The sequence below is a fragment of the Ambystoma mexicanum genome, chromosome 8 (assembly GCF_040938575.1).
Source record: "Ambystoma mexicanum isolate Mex_15411 chromosome 8, UKY_AmexF1_1, whole genome shotgun sequence".
Classification (NCBI taxonomy): domain Eukaryota; kingdom Metazoa; phylum Chordata; class Amphibia; order Caudata; family Ambystomatidae; genus Ambystoma; species Ambystoma mexicanum.
In genome coordinates, this window is record NC_090929.1 from 620,797,891 (window position 1) to 620,821,448 (window position 23,558).

The 23,558-nt window shown below is 48.2% G+C and overlaps 1 protein-coding gene across 1 annotated transcript in view; it reads right to left on the reverse strand.

Annotated features, from left to right (window-relative positions):
- Positions 1–23,558, reverse strand: part of DDOST (dolichyl-diphosphooligosaccharide--protein glycosyltransferase non-catalytic subunit) — a 320,262-nt gene that overhangs the window by 34,172 nt on the left and 262,532 nt on the right. The window contains exon 10 of the mRNA XM_069610325.1: positions 10,126–10,232. Within this exon, the coding sequence (XP_069466426.1) occupies positions 10,126–10,232 (107 nt within the window). The remainder of the gene's footprint in view (positions 1–10,125; positions 10,233–23,558) is intronic.

Genomic DNA, 23,558 nt, shown 5'->3' on the forward strand with positions numbered 1-23,558 from the left:
CAAAGGGGGCTTAGGCACAATCTTGAAAACATGGCTCCCGCGATGTTTAGCTACCGATGTTCACAGTCGGGAAAAATCATGCTAGTTTCTTTATAAAACCACTGCCACCAGCCATTTCGATAGGAAAGGGTAGCATTTGACTGCTACATGAGTATTTAGACACAAGGGATACTACGCAACCCCTCCAGCACTCTATTTTTTGGTTAGATATTTTTATTGATTTTCAACATGAGAGGCAATATAAACAATTATATCAACAATTAATTCCATTTTGTCCAAATCAACAGAACACTCGTATCCCAACAATTCTGCAATATTTCACATACTAAAATCTCCAGGCCCAGTTCTCTCTCCCAAGCTTTCATATATGGGAGCTTCTCCTCTATGGAAGCTTTTTCTAAGAGTCTATAACATAGCGAAATCTTGTGGGATTGGTGACCTTCAAGAATTTTCAGTTCTATGCCCAGAGGAGTCCTTCGAGCTGCCCTGCGGGTGTCCCCATTAGTGAGCCAGTGGCGTAGTTGTATATATCGAAAGTGTTCCGTTTCCGGGAGATCAAACCTTTCTATGCATGCCTGGAAAGTCAATGGTTCCTGGTCTGCGTATAGATCTCTCAGGCGCAGAAGTTTGTCTCGACACCAGATTCTGTACGTTGTGGGTGCGAGGCCTGGGGTGAAAGCCGGGTTGTGGGTGATAGGAGAGAGTGGACAAGGTGTTGGTAGTATTCCACCCCTGTAGTTACGCGCCTCCCTCTGAAGGAACAGAAGGTGAGCCAAAGGGAGCGAGGCGGCAGCCTGCTCTATCTTTAACCATTTAGGAGGGTCCGGGGAATCTCCCCAAGAAAGCATTATGGCTACTTGCGCAGCTGCGTGGTAGCGAGGGAAGGCCCAGTCCCCCTAACATCTTTCCCCTTGTCAAGAGTTTACTAGGAATACGTGGCTTCTTCTTCCAAATGAACTGGTATATCGCCTTTTGGAGGTTTATAAGTTCAAATTCTGGGATGGCTATTGGCAAGGAGTGAAAAGCGTATAGTAACTTCGGAAGAAGTGTCATCTTAACCGCATTAATACGGCCCAGCCATGAAATTTCCTCGGAGTCCCATCGCTGTAGCCATTCCTTCAATTCTTTAAACAAAGGGGGAATGTTCGCCCTGTAGAGGCCAGCGTATGTTGGGGTCAGATTTACCCCCAAATACGGAATCTCCGTTGGAGACCAGGGAAAGTTCGTCATTGTTCCTATTTCCTCTAGTCTATCAAAGTCCTCAGACAGGGGCATACCCACTGATTTAGCCGGGTTTATCTTGAAGCCAGATATCATGGCAAACTGGTTTAAGAGACCTAAGAGGGGTTGGCGCGTGGGGGGGGGGGGGAGGAAGTGTCCCTTAAAAAGCAAAGCAAATCATCCGCGTATAGCACGAATTTATGGGATTGTTCCTCCACCTCAAAACCCCGAATGTCTGGATGCAGTCTAACATGCTGAGCAAAAGGCTCCATTGCTAAGGCAAATATCAATGGGGACAAAGGACAGCCCTGTCACGTGCCCTTGGCTGATTCAATTAGGGGAGTCCAATTTTTGTTAACTTTGATTTTAGTCGAGGGAATTTGAAAATTTGAGAATATTAGTCTGGAAAATTCCGGGTCAAATCCAAACCCGTCTAACACTAATTCCAGGTACCCCAAGACATACCATCGAAAGCCCTGTGGTCGTCCAAGGACAGCAGAGATAAGTCGCCTGGGATCTTCAGGGGGAGGGCAATTAGATTGATGGCGCAACGTACATTATCATAGGTGCATCGATTATGAATAAAGCCTGTCTGATCATTATTTATCAAAGACAGGAGAACCGGACATAAGCGATTCGCTATTATTTTCCCCAGCAATTTAGCATCCGTGTTTAATAATGCAATTGGCCTGTAGGAGGCACAATCTGTAGGATCTTACCCAGGTTTCAGCACCAGTGTCGTAGCCGATTCCGCCATAGATGCTGTGACCATCCCCGCCTTCCATACCAAGTTAAATAGTTTCGTTAAATGGGGGGCCAACTCCTCTCGAAAGGTCCTATAAAACTTATTGGTAAAACCATCCGGCCCCAGGGCCTTACCCAATGGGAGGGAGCGGATTGCCCTTTCTGTCTCCTCCATGGTTATTGGGGTATCGAGGCATTCCCGAAACTCAGGAGATATCTGTGGGAGGTCAGCCCTCTGAATTAATGCTCTGGCTAGCTGCGAGTCAGTTACATGGGCGGCGGAGTGGTTTCTAAAGAACTCTTCCACAATTCGAAGCTTCCCTGACTCAGTGAAAACATGCCTTCCCCCCTGTGTCTTTTAGAGTCTATATGGTTGTGTTTTGCCTGCTGACTAAGCTCAGCTGCCAACAAGCGATTCGCCTTGTTCCCTTTAGAGTAGTAGTATGGTTTTGTGCGCATTATGCCTAGGGATTCTCGGCTCATATGGTGGGCTTCACAAGCTTTCTGTGCCATGCAGACCTCTCTAAGTGCACGTCTAGAGAGCTTCCCCTTATGTGCCTCCTCTGCCTCGCAGAGCCCCGTCTCCAAATGGACCTGGGTCTGTCTATGAACTTTACTACGCTCGATTGAGATATGACTTGACCCCTGATAACAGCCTTCGCCGCATCCCACACTATCGCATATTCCAGCTCCTCCGTGTCATTGTCTGCAAAGTATTGGTCTATACAATCAGCAATGCAGGAGCGGGCCCGAGGGTCCAATAATAAGAGTTTGTTCAGCTGCCAAGATCGGGAGGGGGGGGGGGGGGGCTCTGGAAATGCACTAGGTGGAGACATGGAGACCAATACTGGGGCATGGTCAGATAGGGCTTTTGGGAGGATCTCTACTTCAGTGACATGGAGGATAAGGGTGTCAGAAAGAAGAAACATGTCTAACCTAGAGAACCCTCTATGCACAGGAGAGAAAAAAGTATAATCCCGCTCCCCCTGGTGAAAAAACCTCCACCCCCCAATCAGCGAGTGTTCCTGAGGAGAGAGTTTGGGGCCATAAAATTCTTCTGGTCAGTTAGAGTTGGAGGGAGAGACTTGTCTTCCAAAGGGTTAACCACCGTGTTAAAATCACCCCCATTTATAAGGTCACCCTCAGCATGCTCACTCAGTATTCCAGATATGGCGGCAAAAAACTGGTGTTGATTGACATTCGGTGCATATATATCGACAATAGAGTCACTCTCTTCCCATATAATGTGGCTATCACTAAAACATATCTTCCCTCTTTATCCAACCTGGTTCTATGGATTGTCAATGGGGTCCCCTTCCGAATAAGAATGGCTACACCACACCTCTTCGTCCCTGAGGAGGCGCAAATTTTGATTGGGTAAAGTTCGTCTTTCAGGCGAAATTCATCCGCTGGCAACAGGTGAGTTTCTTTCAAGAATAATACTGTGGGATTATATGTCGCCAGCCGGTGAAATAACGCTCTTCGCTTAATCGGGGAGTTGAGGCCCTGAACATTGAGGGTAAGAAATGATATTAGGTGCGATTATCTCAGCATTCTCCCGTGCACTACACACATTTGACACAGCTGGCAAGTTACATAGGCCATTACATCCATTCTCCCATCAGCACCTTCTTAATCCAGATCTGAAAAGCCCAGAGATTAACTTTCAATAAGACATTTAGTTCGCCCCCAATGACCCACTCTTCAAAGCACCCTGCTAATATTTCAGGTTTGAAATTGACATTATACAAATTGCCTCGTCACCGACAGCCTCCATTCAGGGCCGACCCTACCGCAGTATTCCAAAATAGGGAAAAATGATAGAAATAATTTTGGATGACAACCAAATCAAGAAGAAAATAAATAAGAAAATAATTTGCACTGTTGAACAATATGATGTAACATCTTGAAGTATGATAAACCAGAAGCTGCAAACAGCTTTCATTAACCTTAACTTCCATTTAAACCAGTTAACCTTCAACAGAAACGGGCGCATTCCGACTTGGGCGCCCCCACTTTGAAACCATATGTAATCTTGCACATTGCATAAGCCTCCCTCAAGGGGGATCTCTTACGATCATCCAGAGTCTCGAGACCAACGAGGGGGCTTGTACGAGGCTGCGTGGCTTATGGTCTTTCCCCACAGAAGCGGGCTCACCAGTGTCTCTCAAGTCCGCCAGGATTCCAAGGCGCTCCATAAGGCAAAAAAATCATAGGATAAGTCAATCACTCAGGTTGCAGTTCCACCTCCAAATTCTCCCCAGAAAAGCTGAGGCCGTGCCACCTGCGTCACTTTTGCTTTCATTTGCCATCAAGCAGGAACGTTGTTAGATCGTGGAGGACTAGGAGACTTAGAGCGGCTATTTGGGTTGTCCGGAGAAAGGCGAGCCAGACCCTCAACTGAAGCTCGTTCGCTATGAACAGTAGGACCGCCTACTCGTCACCAGCCCCTAGGCTTCCTTCTTCTGTCTATCAAGATTGACAGAAGAAGTCCATTGACCGCAGGCTGTGATCCCAGTCTGATGGAACATCTCGATCCAGTGCAGATGTTGCAGCACTCTCCGTCATCAGTTCCCTCGCTTCCATCTCTGAAGAGATTGCGTAGTGTTTGTGAAAGTCAAAGAGCAGTTTACAGGGGAACCCCAGCGGTAGCGGATTTTCAGGGACTGAAGCCATGTAGAGACTTTCTGCAGACGACGACGGCAGGCTTAAGTATATGGGGAGAGATCCTGAAATAGTCGAACTGATGCACCTCGAAATTGGACCGATTCTGATTTTCTGGCAGCCATCATAATCTTTTTGACGGAAGTAGTGGACCCTGGTAAGGACGCCTGGGAGAAGATTTCTTCTCTGTTGGGCAGAGGAATACAGTGAGTTCTGTCCAGTATCAGGGTTTCAGAGGAGGCGAGACCCAGGAGGCTTCGTAACAGGTCTCTAACATAAGTGGGTAGTTCTTGATCAGAGATTTGACAGGGAATGCCTCGAAGGCGCACATTATTGCGCCTAGACCCATTTTCGAGGTCCACCTGTTTAGCCCAGATCTCCTCAAGATGGTCCTCCATCACTCGCACCCGCTCTGAGAGCATCTCAGTGTCATGTGTTAACTCACAGGTAGTATCCTCCAGATCGTTCACTGTGGTCTCAATACCGCCCAAATGGGAGGTTAGTTCTGCCAAAGACCTGGGCAGTGTGTCCTTAGAGGTGGCTATCTCTGTCTTGATGTCATGAGTGATCTCCTGCTTGAGGGCCCTCAGCATATCTTCTAAATCTGACCTGTATAAGGACATATCCGCTATGGGGTCTATAGCAGGGGCTGGGTGAATGTCCACTGATATTGTATGTGCCTGGGGCTTGGGAGTCGCCTGGGATGTCAGGAGAGCCTTTATATCGTGTGCTTGGTCCCTCTTTTTAGTTCCTGCTTTGGGCATAGTTGAGGTCGTAAAACTTCAAATGGAACGTAGTTGGAGGGCAGAGGGTCCGCGGAATCGTCAGCTAGATGTGAGTGGGCGTCAATGAGGCCTCGGAATGGTTCCTGGAGGAGGTATCAGGCACTAAATACTCAGAAGGGACCAGTGCTGGGGTGTATAGTGAGGCGGGGGATTTTCGCAGGAGACAGACAGCCGCCGCAGGCGCCGCAGGCAGAGCCCAGGAAGCCCAGCAGTCCCGTGGGCTGCTTCGCCTCCCGAACCGCAGCGGGCGGAAGCCCAGCACAGCACCTCCAGGCTTCTCCCCCGAAGCAGCAGATGCGGCTCATTTTCCCTCTCAGCGGGCCGGTGACTCACCGCGGGTCCCAAAGCCGCGTGCTGCACCACCACCTTCTCAGGTCTTAGCAGATTTCCTCCGGCTTCCCCCTCTCAACGGCCGGAGAGCGGAATCCCCCGCCTCAGAATGGCGAGGCACACGACCCAGGAGATCCCTGGTTCTCAAATCCACCAGTTCCCGATGCAATGTCTGGAGGTCCTCAACGTTCGTCAAGTCAAAAGGGCTCAAGGTGCCCCGGCTCACCCCGCCGCCCGCAACCGATGCATCGGCACACGATTCACTTCACCCGTCCCTCCAAACCGGTGTAGGGCTCACCCCGCTCCTCCTCTGAAGCTTCTGCCACGATGGCCGGGGGGTGGGGAGGGTCCCTCCCGCTGAGGGCACAGGCAGGCGAACAAAGCTCCTGGGGGTAACGGAGCTCCGGCTCCACTGCTGCAATAGTATTCCGGGGATGCGTCTCGGTCGCTCTTCCCGCTAGGAGGCAGGGGGAGTCCTCAGATTCTCCTCACACCGAGGCTGAGGACCGCAGCTCCAGGCACCAAAGCCGCCTCCGGCCGTTTAGCGAAATGCGCGCATCGCCATATTGAATTCAGCGGTCGCCGGGGGGCTCCAACTTGTCCCAGCAAATTCCCTCGCTTCCATGCTCCGTTGTCACTCGGGACCGCAACTCATGGGGTCCCTCCAGGTTTAATCTTCGCTCTCATGCATTTGGGGGCAATACATATATGCAAAACTATTAAAACAACATTAATAAGGGTGCCCGTTGGCGGAGCCCACAGCAGACGCGTCCTCATTGTGTGCTGCCTAGCCACGCCCTCCAGCACTCTATATTAAGATAGTGTGCGCTGGGTCTAGTAATTTGGAAAGACTAATAAAGTCAATTTCACTTTACATTCTCTGGGAAACAGTAGTTATCCCAGAGAAGGCATTTCAACCTTGGGAAGTCTAAAAGACATCCCTGTGTCACTGCACTGAAGGTGCAGTGTGACACATAAGAAAAGATGATGCTTATGGAGTTATCTAAAACTACATAATCAAAGAACACCAGAGTAGAACCCACAGCAAAATACATGAGGGAGTGGGGGGAAAAAAGGCTCACACACTCCAGGTAAAAAAAAATCAAGTCCTCAAAATCGAGCAAAGTTGCTGGGGGTCTCTAAGGTGAAGGGAATTCGCACATTTGAGAATTCTCCCTAACAGCCATTAAGATATCAGTTAAAGCTTCTGATGTTAAGAGTATATTAGGGGTTAATTTCTCTATCTTCATCCTGCTCTACAATTATATCATCCATTATGATAACTCTTAGGGGTATGAAAATAAGTATTTGCAATATCGTTATGCAATTAAGTGGTGGATGCCCATTAAAGTTTGAAACACTTAATCCTGCACGTCTTCAGCTGGGCATAATGATGGTTGACCGGCTACAGTATATCTCTCATAACTAGGCCCGTCTATCGTTTGCAACATAACATCCTTTGATCAAGTACTTTCCACTTACAGCGCAGTCTGGAATAACAATTGAAGCCCATCTAATGCCTCATGTACCATTGCATCCCTACTCAGTTTTATTAAAAGAATTGTGCGTCTTTGGTGAAAGCATCATGCTCTCATCCCTTGATGCCATAGCCCCTTTGAAGCTAAAAAAGAGCAAGCCCCGGAAACACATCAACTCCTGGTTTTCGCCTCATCTTAAAGCCCTCAGACAGGAAAAGCGACGCTATGAAAAGATCTGGTGAGCTTACCCATCAGAAAATAACAAAAAAACCTGAGCAGTCTAGCTTCCCAATATAAAAAAGAAATTATATTGGCCAAACAAACGTCTTCTAGTATGCGAATCTCACAAGCTAAATCTAACACTAGAGAGCTTTTCACAATACTTAAAGAGGTTGAATCCCCGATCCAAGTGCCCGACTCGTGTATCAAAGATAAAAACTGGTGCACGGGCATACAAAATGCCCTAGCGAACAAAAACTCCTCCCTTAAGACTAAGATAAGCATTAAAAAAGAATCTCTGCTCTCCTCTACTAAGTCGAGTACCGCCTCCCATAAAAAGGCTCACCTGACTCAATCATCCCCCCAGCGCACAACCCCCCCCTTTAATTTCCATAAAGTATCCACCAAAGAGGTAGAAAATACTATTCTCACCCTCAAACCTTCAAACTGCCACAGAGACCTATGCCCCGCTCAACTGATTAAGGATGCAGCCCGTGATCTCGCACCTTTTATTACCAAACTAATAAATGCGTCTTTCACATCAGACACCGTACCCAACAATTTAAAACAGTCCTGGGTCCTCCCTCCGCTTAAAAAAAACGAATTTAGACCCATCCACTCCAACTAACTACAGCCCCATTACCACAGTACCGTTCCTCCTTAAAAGCATCGACAAAATAGCATACCACCAGATCCAACATTACCTTGAGCACTTCCATCTCCTAGGCGTCCGACAATCGGGCTTCAGGCCACAGCATGGAACCGAAACTGCACTTATAGATCTCAAGGCACAGATAGACTAGCTGAGAGACCAGGGTAAGACAGCACTATTGCTACTCCTTGATCTCTCTGCGGCCTTCGATCTGGTCGACCATGAGATCTTGTGCAACCACCTACAAAAAGCTGCCCACTTCTCTCAAGAAGCAACCAATTGGATCCAATCCTTCCTCAATAACCACACGATGAGAGTCTTCTCATTGTCACGGCGTGCCTCAAGGATCTTGCGTCTCCCCTACACTTTATAACATTATCACGAAGCCCCTTTTCGATCTAGACGATCTGGGTATCACCTACACTAATTACGCCGATGATACCCAGATCCTCATCCCGTTGTCGGGGGATTACGACAAGGATTTGGCCTTCGTTAATAAAGTGTACCTCATCATCAAGGCATGGATGGCCTCACACGGTCTATGCCTGAATGATGACAAGACGGAACTCCTTATTCTAGGCTCTACACACTACCTCAACAAGCTGGGCCACAAATACTCATTGTTCATAATTGATAACAAGATCAAGGTAGCTAAGGAGGTTAAAACCCTCGGCTTCTATCTAGATTCCGCCCTTACATTAAACAAACAAGTGAATGCAATGGCCTCCGCACCTCCTACACTTGCAAACTCATTAGGGCAGCCAAACCCTTTCTCTCCCCCACCAACTATACCACCTTGGCCAGGGCGCTGATCCTGTCCAAGTTGGACTACTGCAACGCTCTATACGTAGGTTGTAACACATATCTCAAATAAAATCCAAATCCTCCAAAATAATGCCCTTAGAGCAGCCCTCAGTATCCCGAAGAAAGCCCATATCTCAGATTCCAGAAGATCTGTCAACTGGCTATCCACCAAGGACAAGATATTCCTTAAATCGGTATCTGATTCATAAATGCCTCCACCAAGCGGCCCCTCAATACCTCATCGCCAGATTTACTAGACCCACCCTCTCTCGCCCCTCAAGAACGGCCAATTCCAACCTTCTTCTGGTGCCCAGGTTCAAATGTACAATGTCTGGAGGCAATAGCTTCCCAGTAAAAGCAGCTCAATTCTGGAACTCCCTTCCTCCTACCTGCAGGGAGGACCTACCCTACCACCAATTCAGAGCCAGGACTATCCACTGGCTCAAATCTCTCGACTCATAATGACCTTCCGATGCCCAGATGCGCCACTACCATGTGGCTCCTTACCTCATTGAATGTAAATATGTATATAGTACTGCCTATAGTGTTTATGTTCTACCCTTCCTATTTGGCTTGATATGTCCGGCACTGTAACCGCAGCCGGAACTCACCCTACTGTATGTAACTAAGTTTTGCAACCCTCTGGTTGCCTTTGCGCCTGGCTACCCCTGGGTTTGGTGCGCATTATAAATAAATACAAATACCTTATTTTTGCCATGTTCCACACCTAAGCCCAAATATCTTTGGCCTGTCTAGATTTATCAGAAGCAGACACCACACACTGGTTACATAGAACCACCTTTGGCCTACAGGGGCCGTCTCTACTAGTCATCTTGCTTTTTCTCCACCCCCCCCCAATTCCTTGTTCTGCTTCATATTCTCTTTATTCACAGCGAGATTGAAATGTCCCTCATTTTCAGTTTGCAAAAGGAGAAAATCCAGTTACATGCAGGTAAATAAGTTATCTTGGCAGACAGTTGTCAAAAGAAATCAATGGCATCCAGTTGTGTGGATTTGGGTCAGCAGAAAAGTTAACATTTGCAAAAATATATAGTGGTGTGCTGAGTTGGGTCTACATGTTTTAATCAAGATTTAGGTGAAGTGGAACAAACTGAAAGCAAGGCGTTCAAAGAATCGAATGAAAAGACCATCAAAGAAAAGTATAGGATGCAATGAAAACTTGACAGAAAGTAACGCATGCAAGTGCAAAATATAAGGATGGCATTACCTGAGTAGAAGAGTAGAGGTGTGTGTATCCCAGTCTGTTGTAATCCACCTTAAACTGGAACACACCATACACATCAGGTAATGTGAACTGGACACTGTACTTGTCCCCTAAAACATAAAATTGTCAGATTACAAAACATGGAGAAGATTTCTTTCAAAGGCACCCACCTGTGAGGCAAAGTTTGAATGAAGTACCCTTTAGGAACACTACAACAACTAGGACTGCAGGTATAGGCAACCAAACCTTTGGTATAAGCTTGTACTACACAGTTTTGGTAGCGTGTTGAGCAGCCAGGTTCAACTCAAGAGGGGAAATGTGAGCAGTAGTGGAGTTACACATAGATTCACAGTTACAGGTATTCAAATAAACTTATATTCAAGGTTTCTTGCATACACAATGTATTTATCAGTTATTAATCCTTCTTTAGAAGGCAACAATATACTAACACATAAATATACTTCAATACTGTACACACAGAGTTTCTGGATCACACAAGGCCCTTTTGGGATGGCCCACAGACCCAACCTACACCCACAGGTGACTTCAATGACCAGGATGCTGGGGACATTAATACCTTACTGTTGGCATACAGAATACTCAATAGTTTGGAAAAGGCAAAGGTTATTAGAACACAAGAAATGACAAATAGTCTTAAGAAGGGCAAATACTTTCAGATAGTAAGAGAAGCGTCATTCAATTCAATAGGCTAAGCCAAAGTCAATGGCCAAAAGTCTTTGTATAGGATGCAGCACAAAAGTCTTTGCACAAGTTCTTAGGAGTCTTTGATAAAAAGACTAATCAAGTGTAGGGCCACAAGCCGATTAGACGTGAGTTGCGGAAGTTACAAGCACTTCCACAGTAAGAGGTAAGTTCTTAGGCCAGTTTTACAGTACCTTAGTAAAGAAGAAAAAGATGCAGCTGAAGACTTCAGTTTCTGTGCAGCTCTGCAGATCTCACTTATCCTGGGCCGAAGTCGTGGGACTCCTGCACTGCACTGGCACCATAAAAGCTGGCAACCGGCAAACTTTACTTTCAGTGGCTGTTCGCGTTTCAGCTCCTTGCGGTACAGCAAATGGCAACAAGCGCAGTTCCTGGCTGTCAAGGTGGACTTTACTCAAATCTGAGGACCCATACTCAACTGAGGGTGGTCAGACTTGGTCGGTCCTGCTTCGTGGGAGTCGGAGGATCTTCCCAAAAGCTTTAGGCCATCTTACAAGCAATGCACACAATCTGGTGTCCCTCTCCCTGGCTCAACCGTTTCCTGCAGCAACTGAGGAAATTCAACCAGCTCAGAGATGGGTTTCCAAGTGGCTTACTTGGGAGTTGATGGGTCCTACCAACTCAAAAAAGGGAGAAGTCGTCCTTGCAGGGCTTCTCAATGCGAACTTGGTGATTCAGACCTGCAGCACAGCTTCACCGGGCAAACCAACGGTCCAGGAGTTGCAGCAGCCGTCCTCTTCAAGCGGTTTCTTCGTCCAGTGGTCGACTCTGCCTTCCATGCCAAAAGACTTATTCAGTTCTCTCCCATTCATTCCAGCCTAGCTGTCACTCACCCAGCAGGGTGGCTGTCCTTGCCGGACAGTCCGCCGGCCAATCACCACAGAGTGCATTTGGGTCTCCTAGGAGACTAAGCACAAGGAGTTTCAGGCACCTCCCTCACTTCCCGCCTACCCCAGACACTCTGGAGCCAGAGGCGAGTTTCACTCCTGAAGCCCGCCAAAAGCGACTGAACAAAGACCAAACCTGGTTTGGCACGCAGAGAAAAACTCGAGGTGGTCCTTTCCACAAAGACATGGCGAAAAAAGAAGACCGGGGACCATTTTAACAACGGAGGCTCAGTGCCATCTTGAAAAACATGGCTCCCGCGATTTAATGTTACCGGAGCTGCGGACAGTTCGCAGTCGGGGTAAATCATGGTAGTTCATTGCAAAACCACTGCCACCAGCCATTCTGAGAGGAAAGGGTAACAACTGTAACATGAGTAACTAGACACAGGGGATACTAAGTAACACCTCCAGCACTCTATTGTAAGATAGGGTGTGCTGGGTCTAGAATTATACAGGACCAAGTGAAGTCAATTTCACTCCACTGCTCTGGGAAACAGTAGTTGATCCCAGAGAAGATATTTAAACCTGGGGAAGCCTGAAAGACTTCCTTGTGTCACTGCACTGAAGGTGCTGTGTGACAATTGTAAAAGAAGATGCCTATGAGTTGGTTAGACTCCATAACCAAAAGAAACGCAGTGTTTAAAATCACATTAAAATACAAGTGTGTGAAAAAGTGTCTCTCCAGGTAAAAAGAAGGTCCTCAAAATCCAGCAAAGTTTCTGGGAGTCTAAGGTGGAGGGAATTAGCACATCTTTTGCAAATTCTCCCCAACACCACCCAGAACATTCAAACACAGTATCACATTCATACTCATTCACCCACCACTCTCTGACCCATAGCACATACATCTAACATGCACTTCACATGCAGAATACACATTTATTATTTTTTTAAATCCTACTTACCTGCTGTTATTTAAACTTTGGTCTGTTACTCCAGGCCTCCATTGGCTCCTCTGTGCTGCTCACAAACATAGGAACCTAGGAGAGCTTCCTGGTTCCTGTATATGAGCCACGAAGAAGCCAGAGAAGGGGTTGGAGCTGAATGTGACACATGTGCCACATGTCACGTTCAGCTCCAACCTCTGCCTAGAAACACTTGTGTACAGGCGCGTTATAAATTCCATATCATACTGATCGCATCCACACTGCGCTGCAAGCCCTGGCACAGCCTTCAACCCTGACGGGTGAGGACTGGGCCGGGCCCCCCAGACCTGGTGTGGCCAGGCCCCTCTCACCATGGGCACTGCAGGGGGGACCCATATGACAGTGTGGTGGACCACAGTTAAATCAATTTTAACTACGTCATGTCTCAAAGTCATTCCACCAATAAGATCTGTAGGCAAACATTTTAGAATAACATGTTACTCAAAGCACTAGTAACCTCTATGAGACATCTGATGAAGTTACAACTAACTGTTGTGCAACTAGCCTAGCACATACTGTTAGGACACAAGTGGGCCCCTACTCTTTACAGCCCCTCCCACCCCTTTTTTGGTTACACTTATTTGTCGTCAGATGAACTTCTGCTGAAGCCCTCCCTCCTGTCACTACATCCCCTTTTCACCGAAAGAGCATCTGGTCATTAGTCACGCAGAAGTCTCCCCAGGGGTGGTTAAGAACCACCTTTTTCGGCTTAGGCTAAATATCACCCGACATTGATTTTAGGGGGTTGGCTGCAGCCACTCAGTTTTGGCTCCATCAGGGGAGCAAGCAGATTTACCACATTTAGTTGCCCAATGTAACTTTATGGTAGCTATTGGGGCACTACTAAGTACTACTCTCAGCCATTGTATTTTATGTGCTCAATTTAATAATAAATCAATTTAATCCGGAAAACCACAAGGTAGGCCTAACATGGCTTTGCACCACACACGGGTGCTTTGTAAGCTAAAGATGGCAACCTCCCCTGTGGCGTGAACTGGTTTAGACAGGTTCCTGGCACTGGACAAGCTACTACTCTTACTTTGGAGGTGGGCCTAGGTGCTTGGCTGTTTTTGGACCCAACCTGATTGGCTTGACCCTAAAACCTTTGTTTTAAAAATTCCCTAATTGTATTGGTTGGTTAAAGCCAGCCCCTTTCATTTAAGGGACATACGGGAAACCCTGCTGCTGGAGTTTTGGAAGTAAAGCAGGTAAGCTTACTAGCTAGAGGAGGTCTCATTTTCCAGCTGTTGCTGCATTTAGTGCCCTCCCCTGGCCATACTGGCTGAATGCAGTAGTCTGGGCATATCTCGAATTTTAGTTTTTGGCTGCTTGGCAACCTTCGAGTCTTTTGTTCTGCTATTGGACCACATTTGCTGCAGCCAAGCCTTCCATTCAGGTGTTTTGGGGCCGTTTGACTGAAATTTACTGTTTAACGACAGGAGTCTCACCTTAGTGTTGGGAGCTGATAACTCCTGGAAGTGTGTTGGACCCGCAACACTATGCCAATTACGATTATCTGGGCCTTCTTGGTCTCCACCACCATTGCTCTGCTGTAGGAGCTGTTTCTGCTGGTGTGCAAGCCAACTTTTCCCGCTGAGCCGCCACAGTCTGCCTTGTGCAGATTACTCAGCCCTCCTTGATAGGGGAGTTTTCCTAAAGTCCACTTGAGGTAAGCCCCTATAAAACATAAAGGACAGTCTTAAGTCTGAAATCTGGGCCAGAGGTATGGGTGGACACCCAAACACCTTGGAACTCACTCCAGTCACACTTGTATCAACTCTTCCGCTTAAGGTAAGCTCTTCCTTTAGCCTCACAGTACCTAGGTTTAGAAGTAAATGCAGCTTGACTCTTTCCTGTGTAGCAGCGACAGACCCAGTCTCCCAATTCCTCAGTCTGGTGACGAAAGGAAGGACTTTGAATGGGATGTCACAGCAACAGCTGCGAGAAAGGACCCTCAGCTTGGATTTATGCAGTCTCTAAACCCGGTTTGCGCTTTTGGCGCCTTATCACCCAGTCGATCTTCCTCGGTTCTTCAGTCCTGCACTCTGGTGAGGGAACCTGGATGAGCGGGATCATGCCTGTGGCGGTCCAACTCGAGCAAAGTTCTGGGCAGATTCATTCATGCCAAAACGTTGCACTGCCAATGGGTCAGGTCTCCTGGTATTTGCGGTTTGCAACGTGGGTGTCTTATTTGACAGACAACCTTAAAAACTTGCATGGCTTCACATGCTCATGAATATTCCCAGTCAGGCTGGGAATCCTCGGTAAAGAAAATAATCAGTTTAATTTCTGAACTGTCTTCCTCCTAACAACCAATCACTGGTCTCTGGGTCATACTGCCCCCAGCCAATGACTGCTCTCTACCTAAGCCCCTTCCTCTGGCAGCCATCTTCAGATTTGGTAGCTCAAAGTGGCAGTAGGACCAAGAAAAGAGCTGCAAAGGGGTAGGCAGGTGGGTTTGCATGTGAATCCATGCCAGAGAACAGTTAAAGTAACTTGTTCCTTCTCCAGCATGGGATCTGGCATGGATTCAAATGCTCATGAATAAAGAATGCATAGCCTTATGGTCACTAATAGACCACATTTGACTTGCATTGTGCCACATGGTCGCTAATAGACCACACTTGATCTGTACTGTGCCTTATGGTCGCTAATAGACCATATTTGACTTGCATTGTGCCCTATGGTCGCTAATAGACCACATTTGACTTGCATTGTGCCCTATGGTCGCCATATTTGACTTACATTGTGCCCTATGGTCGCTAATAGACCACATTTGATCTGCATTGTGCCCCATGGTCGCTAATAGACCACACTTGCTCTGTACTGTGCCCTATGGTCGCTAATAGACCACACTTGCTCTGTACTGTGCCCTATGGTCGCTAATTGACCACATTTGATCTGCATTGTTCCCCATGGTCGCTAATAGACCACACTTGCTCTGTACTGTGCCCTATGGTCGCTAATAGACCACATTTGATCTGCATTGTGCCCTATGGTCGCCATATTTGACTTACATTGTGCCCTATGGTCGCTAATAGACCACACCTGCTCTGTACTGTGCCCTATGGTCGCTAATAGACCACATTTGATCTGCATTGTGCCCCATGGTCGCTAATAGACCACACTTGCTCTGTACTGTGCCCTATGGTCGCTAATTGACCACATTTGATCTGCATTGTTCCCCATGGTCGCTAATAGACCACACTTGCTCTGTACTGTGCCCTATGGTCGCTAATAGACCACATTTGATCTGCATTGTGCCCTATGGTCGCCATATTTGACTTACATTGTGCCCTATGGTCGCTAATAGACCACACCTGCTCTGTACTGTGCCCTATGGTCGCTAATAGACCACATTTGATCTGCATTGTGCCCCATGGTCGCTAATAGACCACACTTGCTCTGTACTGTGCCTTATGGTCGCTAATTGACCACATTTGATCTGCATTGTACCCCATGGTCGCTAATAGACCACACTTGCTCTGTACTGTGCCCTATGGTCGCTAATAGACCACATTTGATCTGCATTGTGCCCTATGGTCGCCATATTTGACTTACATTGTGCCCTATGGTCGCTAATAGACCACACCTGCTCTGTACTGTGCCCTATGGTCGCTAATAGACCACATTTGATCTGCATTGTGCCCCATGGTCGCTAATAGACCACATTTGATCTGCATTGTGCCCCATGGTCGCTAATAGACCACACTTGCTCTGTACTGTGCCCTATGGTCGCTAATTGACCACATTTGATCTGCATTGTTCCCCATGGTCGCTAATAGACCACACTTGCTCTGTACTGTGCCCTATGGTCGCTAATAGACCACATTTGATCTGCATTGTGCCCTATGGTCGCCATATTTGACTTACATTGTGCCCTATGGTCGCTAATAGACCACACCTGCTCTGTACTGTGCCCTATGGTCGCTAATAGACCACATTTGATCTGCATTGTGCCCCATGGTCGCTAATAGACCACACTTGCTCTGTACTGTGCCCTATGGTCGCTAATAGACCACACTTGACTTGCATTGTGCCCTTGTGCCTTGGCACTGTTCCTAGCATGACATCTGCATCTAGCCTGCCTGTTCTTGGCCTTTTCAAATTGCTACTGAAACTAACTAGCCTGATAGTTGCATCTAGCCTGCCTAGTCTTAGCCACCTCAATTGCCATCGAAACTACTCCTATCTGATTATTATCCAGTCACTTAGCATGTACTCCCTGGGTCTTGCCTACAGGTCACCCTGGCTACCATTGTATATCGCCCTACTCATCACATTAGGAATACAACCACCTAAAATAAGCACCAAAGTTAACATTCTGAGTCTTCGCACCACGTCCTATTCCACCCATTGCACCTGCCATATCATGCTCAACACACAACAACCCAATTCTGGACTTAAAATGACCCACTATCCAGATAGCACCACTCTACAAAGGCCATGCAACACTGTAGACAGAATCCTAAGACTACGTGCTCGCCTGTCCAAACTGCATGAGCTACCAGCCAAGAAAGCTGAACTATCAAAATTCCAAAATAAAATACAGTTACCCTTGAAGGGTATTGCGGAACCTACTAGGAAACAGCCTAAGCCCAACAGACCCAAAATAAACAACTCCAAACAGACAACCAAAGGTAGTCATAACACCACCAGCCCTAACTTAGCTGACCACAAACCATATCTCAAAGGTGCACTTATAAACGCCAGGTCGCTAGTCGCACACGCCACAGAGATCTCAGATATCATTGCCACAGACAACTTAGACTTTTTGGCCATCTCAGAATCCTGGCTACATGATGCGGCTAGCCCAGCCTTATCACTAGCAGTCCCAGACAACTATACAATCCTACGTGCGGACAGACTTACCTCCCAAGGTGGAGGTTTAGCAATCATAGCTAAAACTAGCCTGGACATGAGGATCATCACTACCACCAATATGCAATCCTGTGAATGCCTCACGGTCAAAATAGCCATCGCCAACTTCCAATCCCTAAACCTCATCCTCATCTACAGACCACCAGGTCCTATCGGAACCTTCTCTGAGGACATCTCGACATCCCTGTCCAATAACCTAAAAAATACATCCCAAACAATTGTGCTAGGAGACTTTAATCTAGGCTATAATGACAATAAGGACACCCAATCGACAGCGATTGCTCTGACCTTGAAAGAGCTGGGATTCTCCCAAAATGTTGAACTACCCACCCACAACAAAGGTCGCATCCTCGATTGGATAGCAGAACATAATTGCAAAGTAAATATCACGGATTCTGTACCGCAGATCTGGACTGACCACCACCTGCTATTATTCTCAGTGACAACCAACCGGGTCACTGCCCCGTCCTCACTTGCCCCACCTCTGCCAACGAGAAATAAACTAATGACAGCAGAAAATCTGATGCCCGTTATAATACCTAAATTGAACTCACTACCTGACTGCATGGACCCTAATCTGTTAGTCGAACATTATAATGCAGCCATGTCCTCAGCCCTGGATCACATAGCCCCGCTCAAACTAAGAAATAGCAAACCTAAAAAACACCTCAATTCTCGGTTCACGCCCCACCTAAAAAATCTTAGGCTGGCCAAAAGAAAACTTGAAACTATTTGGAGACTTTCCCCATCAGTCAAAAATAAAGTCAACCTCTCCAAAGCCTCCTCCCAATACAAGAAAGAAATACTATTATGAATATCCAACTCAAAATCTAGTGTCAAAGAACTGTTCAGCATTCTGAAAGAATTGGAAACACCCGTTGTACCCCAAGAAAACTGCACCAAGGATAAAAAATGGTGCTCTAGCATACAACTTGCTTTAACAAACAAAGTAGCAAACCTACAAACCAAAATTGCCATCAAGAAGGCATCACTAACACCACACATCCCTCAGAGCTCAGCGCCACCGCCCAAGTTGGGAGCCCGATTCTGCTTTTCTAAGGTATCGACCATAGAGGTAGAAAAGGTCATCCTGGGACTTAAACCGTCCAACTGCAAAGGCGACCAATGCCCAGCACAACTCATCAAGGATGCTGCGAGAGAACTATCGCCATTTATAACCAAACTAATCAACTCTTCCTTTACCTCAGGTTCAGTACCGATCAACCTAAAAGAGTCCTGGGTACTGCCACTACTAAAGAAGCAAACCCTTGACCCCGCCATTCCGACTAACTTCAGGCCCATCACGACTGTGTCCTTTCTTCTAAAAATTTTAGATAAAGTGGCTTACTTGCAAATTCAAAGCTTCCTAGAGTCCAACCACTTACTTGGAACCCGTCAATCAGGATTCTGCCCGCAACATGGGACCGAGACAGCGTTAATAGACCTTAAGGCCCAAATAGATGATTGCAGAGACAATGGCCAAGCGGCCCTACTTCTCCTCCTGGACCTATCAGCGGCATTCGACTTAGTGGACCACACAGTCCTCTGTAGTCACCTCGACTTGGCAGCCCACTTTTCAAAAGAGGCCATAATTTGGATCAAGTCATTCCTGAGTAATCGGACCATGAGAGTCTTCGCTCCATCAGCCTCAGCAGATCCAATCCCCATAACATGCGGTGTTCCACAAGGGTCTTGTGTGTCACCCACCCTCTATAATGTCTTCACGAAGCCTCTGATGAAATGGATCATCTGGGTATCGCCTACACTAACTATGCAGCAATACCAAGATCCTCCTCCCGCTCTCAGGAGACTACGCCAAGGACCTGGCCCTAGTGAACAGGATCTATAGCATCGTTCAGGCATGGATGGCCACACTCAGCCTATGCCTGAACGATGATCAAACTGAGCTTATCATCCTGGGCACCACTACCTATATATCCAAACTCAGCCCTGATTACGACAACTTCATTATCGATGGGAACAACATAAAAGTAGCTCACGAAGTAAAAAGGATTTTACCTAGACGCCACCGTGAACTTTAACAAGTTAACTCTCTAGCTTCTGCCACAGCATATACATGCAAACTTATCAGAGCGAGCAAACAATTCCTCTCCACAGATAGTTGCATTACACTTGCCAGAGCCTTGATACTATCCAAATTAGACTATTGTAATGGACTTTACATTGGAGCTAATAAACAGACCATCCACAAAATTCAAGTGCTCCAGAACAATGCTTTGAGAGCAGCACTCAAGAATAGAAACGAGCATATATCCTCTACAAGAAGAGAATACAAATGGCTCGCCACCGTAGACAAAATTAATCTCAAAATCGCTTCCCTCACCCACAAATGTATCAACAACAAAGCTCCACCTTACCTCATGGATAGATTACGTAAAAGGACTTCTTCCAGACCTACCAGAATAGCCAACGCAAACTGCCTCCAAGTCCCGCGTTTCAAACTTGCCACTATAGGAGGAAATAGCTTCCCGGTCAAGGCTGTGCAGTTATGGAACTCCCTCCCCCATGACGTCAGAGAACCTCAGCCTTTCGCAAAATTTAGACAAAATCTCACTAGGTGGCAGAGAGCCAACGACAGCTAACTAGTCCACTTGTCACATTGTACATTACTGTATATAACTATATATTACGTGAACGGGAGCATGCTCCTTGCTCCCCTGTCCTTGATCTCTCCCTGTTCATATCTGCTTGCTGTAATATTGCTGATGTCTGTCTACACTTCCTGCCTTTTCCTGTACTTGCAATTAGCCGAGCATATCTGTAACCAAGCTCAGCGCATCTCTGTACCTTCATCTGATTTCTATGTACCTGTAACTAAGTTGAGCATATCCTTGTCTGTTTGCGCCCTGATACTCCAGGGTATGGCGCGCTATACAAATAAACTAAACTATAGCAGTACACACATGCACAACCACAGGAAGTGTCAAGGCTCAACATTAAGCATCTCTTACCTCCACACCAGGCTCACCTTCAAGCAAACAGGTTGCGCAGCACTGCTTGGCCGACTCTGGACTCTTCCCTGGAATCCTGGTCGACGCAGTAGAATTTCGTGAAGGTGTGCTTCGACCTCCACGTAGCAGCTCTGCAGATGTCCAGCAGGGGCACACCAGACAGGAACACTGTAGTTGCAGCGATCGCTCTGGTCGAATGGGCTCTCGGACGGCCAGGCAACCGTCAGTAGGCCAACCGGTGACAATGGGTGCTGCAGCCGGAGAGACATCTGGAAATGGAAGCCTTGGATAGGGCCTTCCCGTGGTTCACAGGGCCAAAGTTCACAAACAGCTGTGACATCTTCCGAAAACTTTGTGCGGTCCACGTAGAACTTCAGCGCTCTAGCCACATCCAGCGAGTACAAAGTCCTCTCAGCCAGCGACGAAGGCAACGGGAAGAAAACCGGTAACACCAAGGGTTCATTGAGATGGAAGTCCGATGGCATCTTGGGCATGGAGGGGTTGAGTCTGCAGCACCACCCTTGTCTCGTGGAATGTTAAGTACGGTGGTTTACAGGACAGGGCCTGAATCTCTCCCACTCGTCGTGCGGAGGTGATGGCCACAAGAAACGCTGTTTTCCACGATAAAAACTTCAGCGGCACCGAATGCCTAGGCTTGAACAGGGGACCCCTGATCCTAGTCAGCACCACATGGAGCTCCCACGCCGGGGTCCCCTGCGGGAACAAACAGAAAGGTCCTCTTATGAATTCCTTGACCAAGTGGTGTGACTAACGACGACCGCCACGGAGTTCTGATGTAGGGTGAGATAGCCGCCAGATGAACCTTGATGGCAGCATGGGTCACCAAGCCTTGGCCAGCAACAGTAAATACAGCAGCACCTTCGGGGCCGTAATCCATAGAGGCTTGAGTTTCGGTGCACAGCACCAGATGGTGAACCTCTTCCACTTATGGCCATAGCATTTCAGTGTAGACGAAGCCCTGGCCTTGGCAAGCACTTTCTTGCAGTCCGCCGGGAGATCGTATCCACCAAACGCTAGCGCTGCAGGAGCCAGGCCTGCAAGTTCAGCGACCCTGGGTCATGGTGCATAATCGCGCCTCCTTCCCTGGCGAGAAGATCAGCGTCTGCCGGAAGCTTGACTGGAGGGGACACTGATATGTCCAGAAGGTCCGGGTACCAAATCTGCCTCAGCCACACCGGTGCAACGAGGATCATCCTGCACTGGGGCCGTCTGAGTTGATTGAGGAGTCGCAGAAGCAACAGCAATGGGGGAAACTCCCGAGGAACCGGCCGTCCCAGGGGAAAGAATGCATCCCCCATGCTCCCCGGTTCGGGAAACCTGCTGGCGAACCTCCGGCACCTGGTGTTCATCGCCGTCGCAAACAGATCAATCTGGGGATTGACCCATCGTCAGAATAGCAGATCCACTTGGTCCTGAAGTACCCACCCGTGGCACAAACGCAGTTCCCTGCTGAGTCGGCCATGGTGCTCTTCAGTCCTGTCAGATGAAATGGCACGAGGAACATCTGAGCGACAGCCCATTGCCATAGGTCCTGCACTTCTTTGGATAGAAGCGGGGATCTGGTGCCCTCACAGCTTTCCTGAAAACATTGTGGTTGTGTTGTCTGAAAATCCGCACCACCTTGCCCTTGAGGGACGGAAGAAAAGCACGGCCTGTAGCTCCAGAAAGTTGACTTCCCCCTCCGGTAGCCACAGGCCTCTTGTGTGGAGACAACCGGTGTGTGCACCCCATCCGTCCAGGGATGCGTCTGTCATGACTGTCTCGTGGTGTGGGGGGAGGGAGGGGTGTCTGGAAATCTGCACCCGCCGACAGATGCGGACACCCCACCACCGAATCGCTCGATGGAAACTCTTGTCGAGAGTGATCTCGTCCTCGAAGCTTCCCAATATCTAGATCCAACAGGCGTCGAGGAACTCCTGCAGCGGTCGCATCCGCAACCTGCACATGCGCACGAGGTAAATGCACGATGACATCATGCCGAGGAGGGACTTGATGGACCTCACCCTTGCGATCTTCAGAGTCAACAGCCATTGTACCTTGCCCACGATGGCCGCTATTCTCTCCGACGGGGGCACCAGACAGTGTTGAGCCGGGACCCCAGAAACAGTGCGTCCTGCAGGACTTTGCAAAGTTTATCGAGAACCCTGTGTGTTCGACGGCAGTCTCCCTCAACCTCGCTCGGATGAACCAATCATCCAGGTAGGGGTAGACGTGGATCCCCTGCAGGTGTAACCGCGCCACCACTGGCGCCAGACACTTGGTGAAAACTTCAATCCGAAGGGAAGGGCCTTGAATTGGTAATGCTGCCTTTGGACCACGAAGCACAGAAACTTGCGGTGTCCCTTGTGAATGGGAATGTGGAAATAGGTGTCCTCCAGGTCCAGCAACGACAGGAAAGCCCTTCTTCCAGTTGTCCCAGCACGTGCTGAAGGGTGACCATCTGATACTTCTGGGACCTGATGAACTTGGAGGAGGCGGAGGTCTAGTATGGGCCTCCAACCGCCCGTCTGACGAGGAAGTACCTGGAGTACACTCAGGAGCCCCAGAACCTTTTTTGGGACGAGTTCTATTGTGCCCTTCTTCAACATGGCCCGTACCTCCAACAGAAGTTGAGGGATGTGGTTTTACTTTCTGGCCACCGGTGGAATGCGCGGGCACTTCTGTTGAAATTCCAGTGTGTGCCCGTATGCCAGGGCGTCCAGCACCCAACGGTCAGTGGAGATTGACATCCACACGCTGATGAAGTTCGCCAGCCGGCCTCCCACTAGGGTGCGCGGTTGGGGGCCAGACGTCGCGGCCGGTTGAATCCTGCTTTGCCGTGGGGGCACCACCTTGGGGACCTTGGAAACGACCTCCTCTGGACTTGCTGCGGCCCCTGTAGGCTTCCTGAGCCGAAGAGAAGGACGGTTGACATAGGATGACGAGCTGCCACAGAAACCTTTGGGAGTATCCCTGGGACTTTCCTCCAGAGGCCCGAAAGGACGGCCGTCGCTGCTGTTGCGTGCCTAAAACCCAGGCCGTCTCGG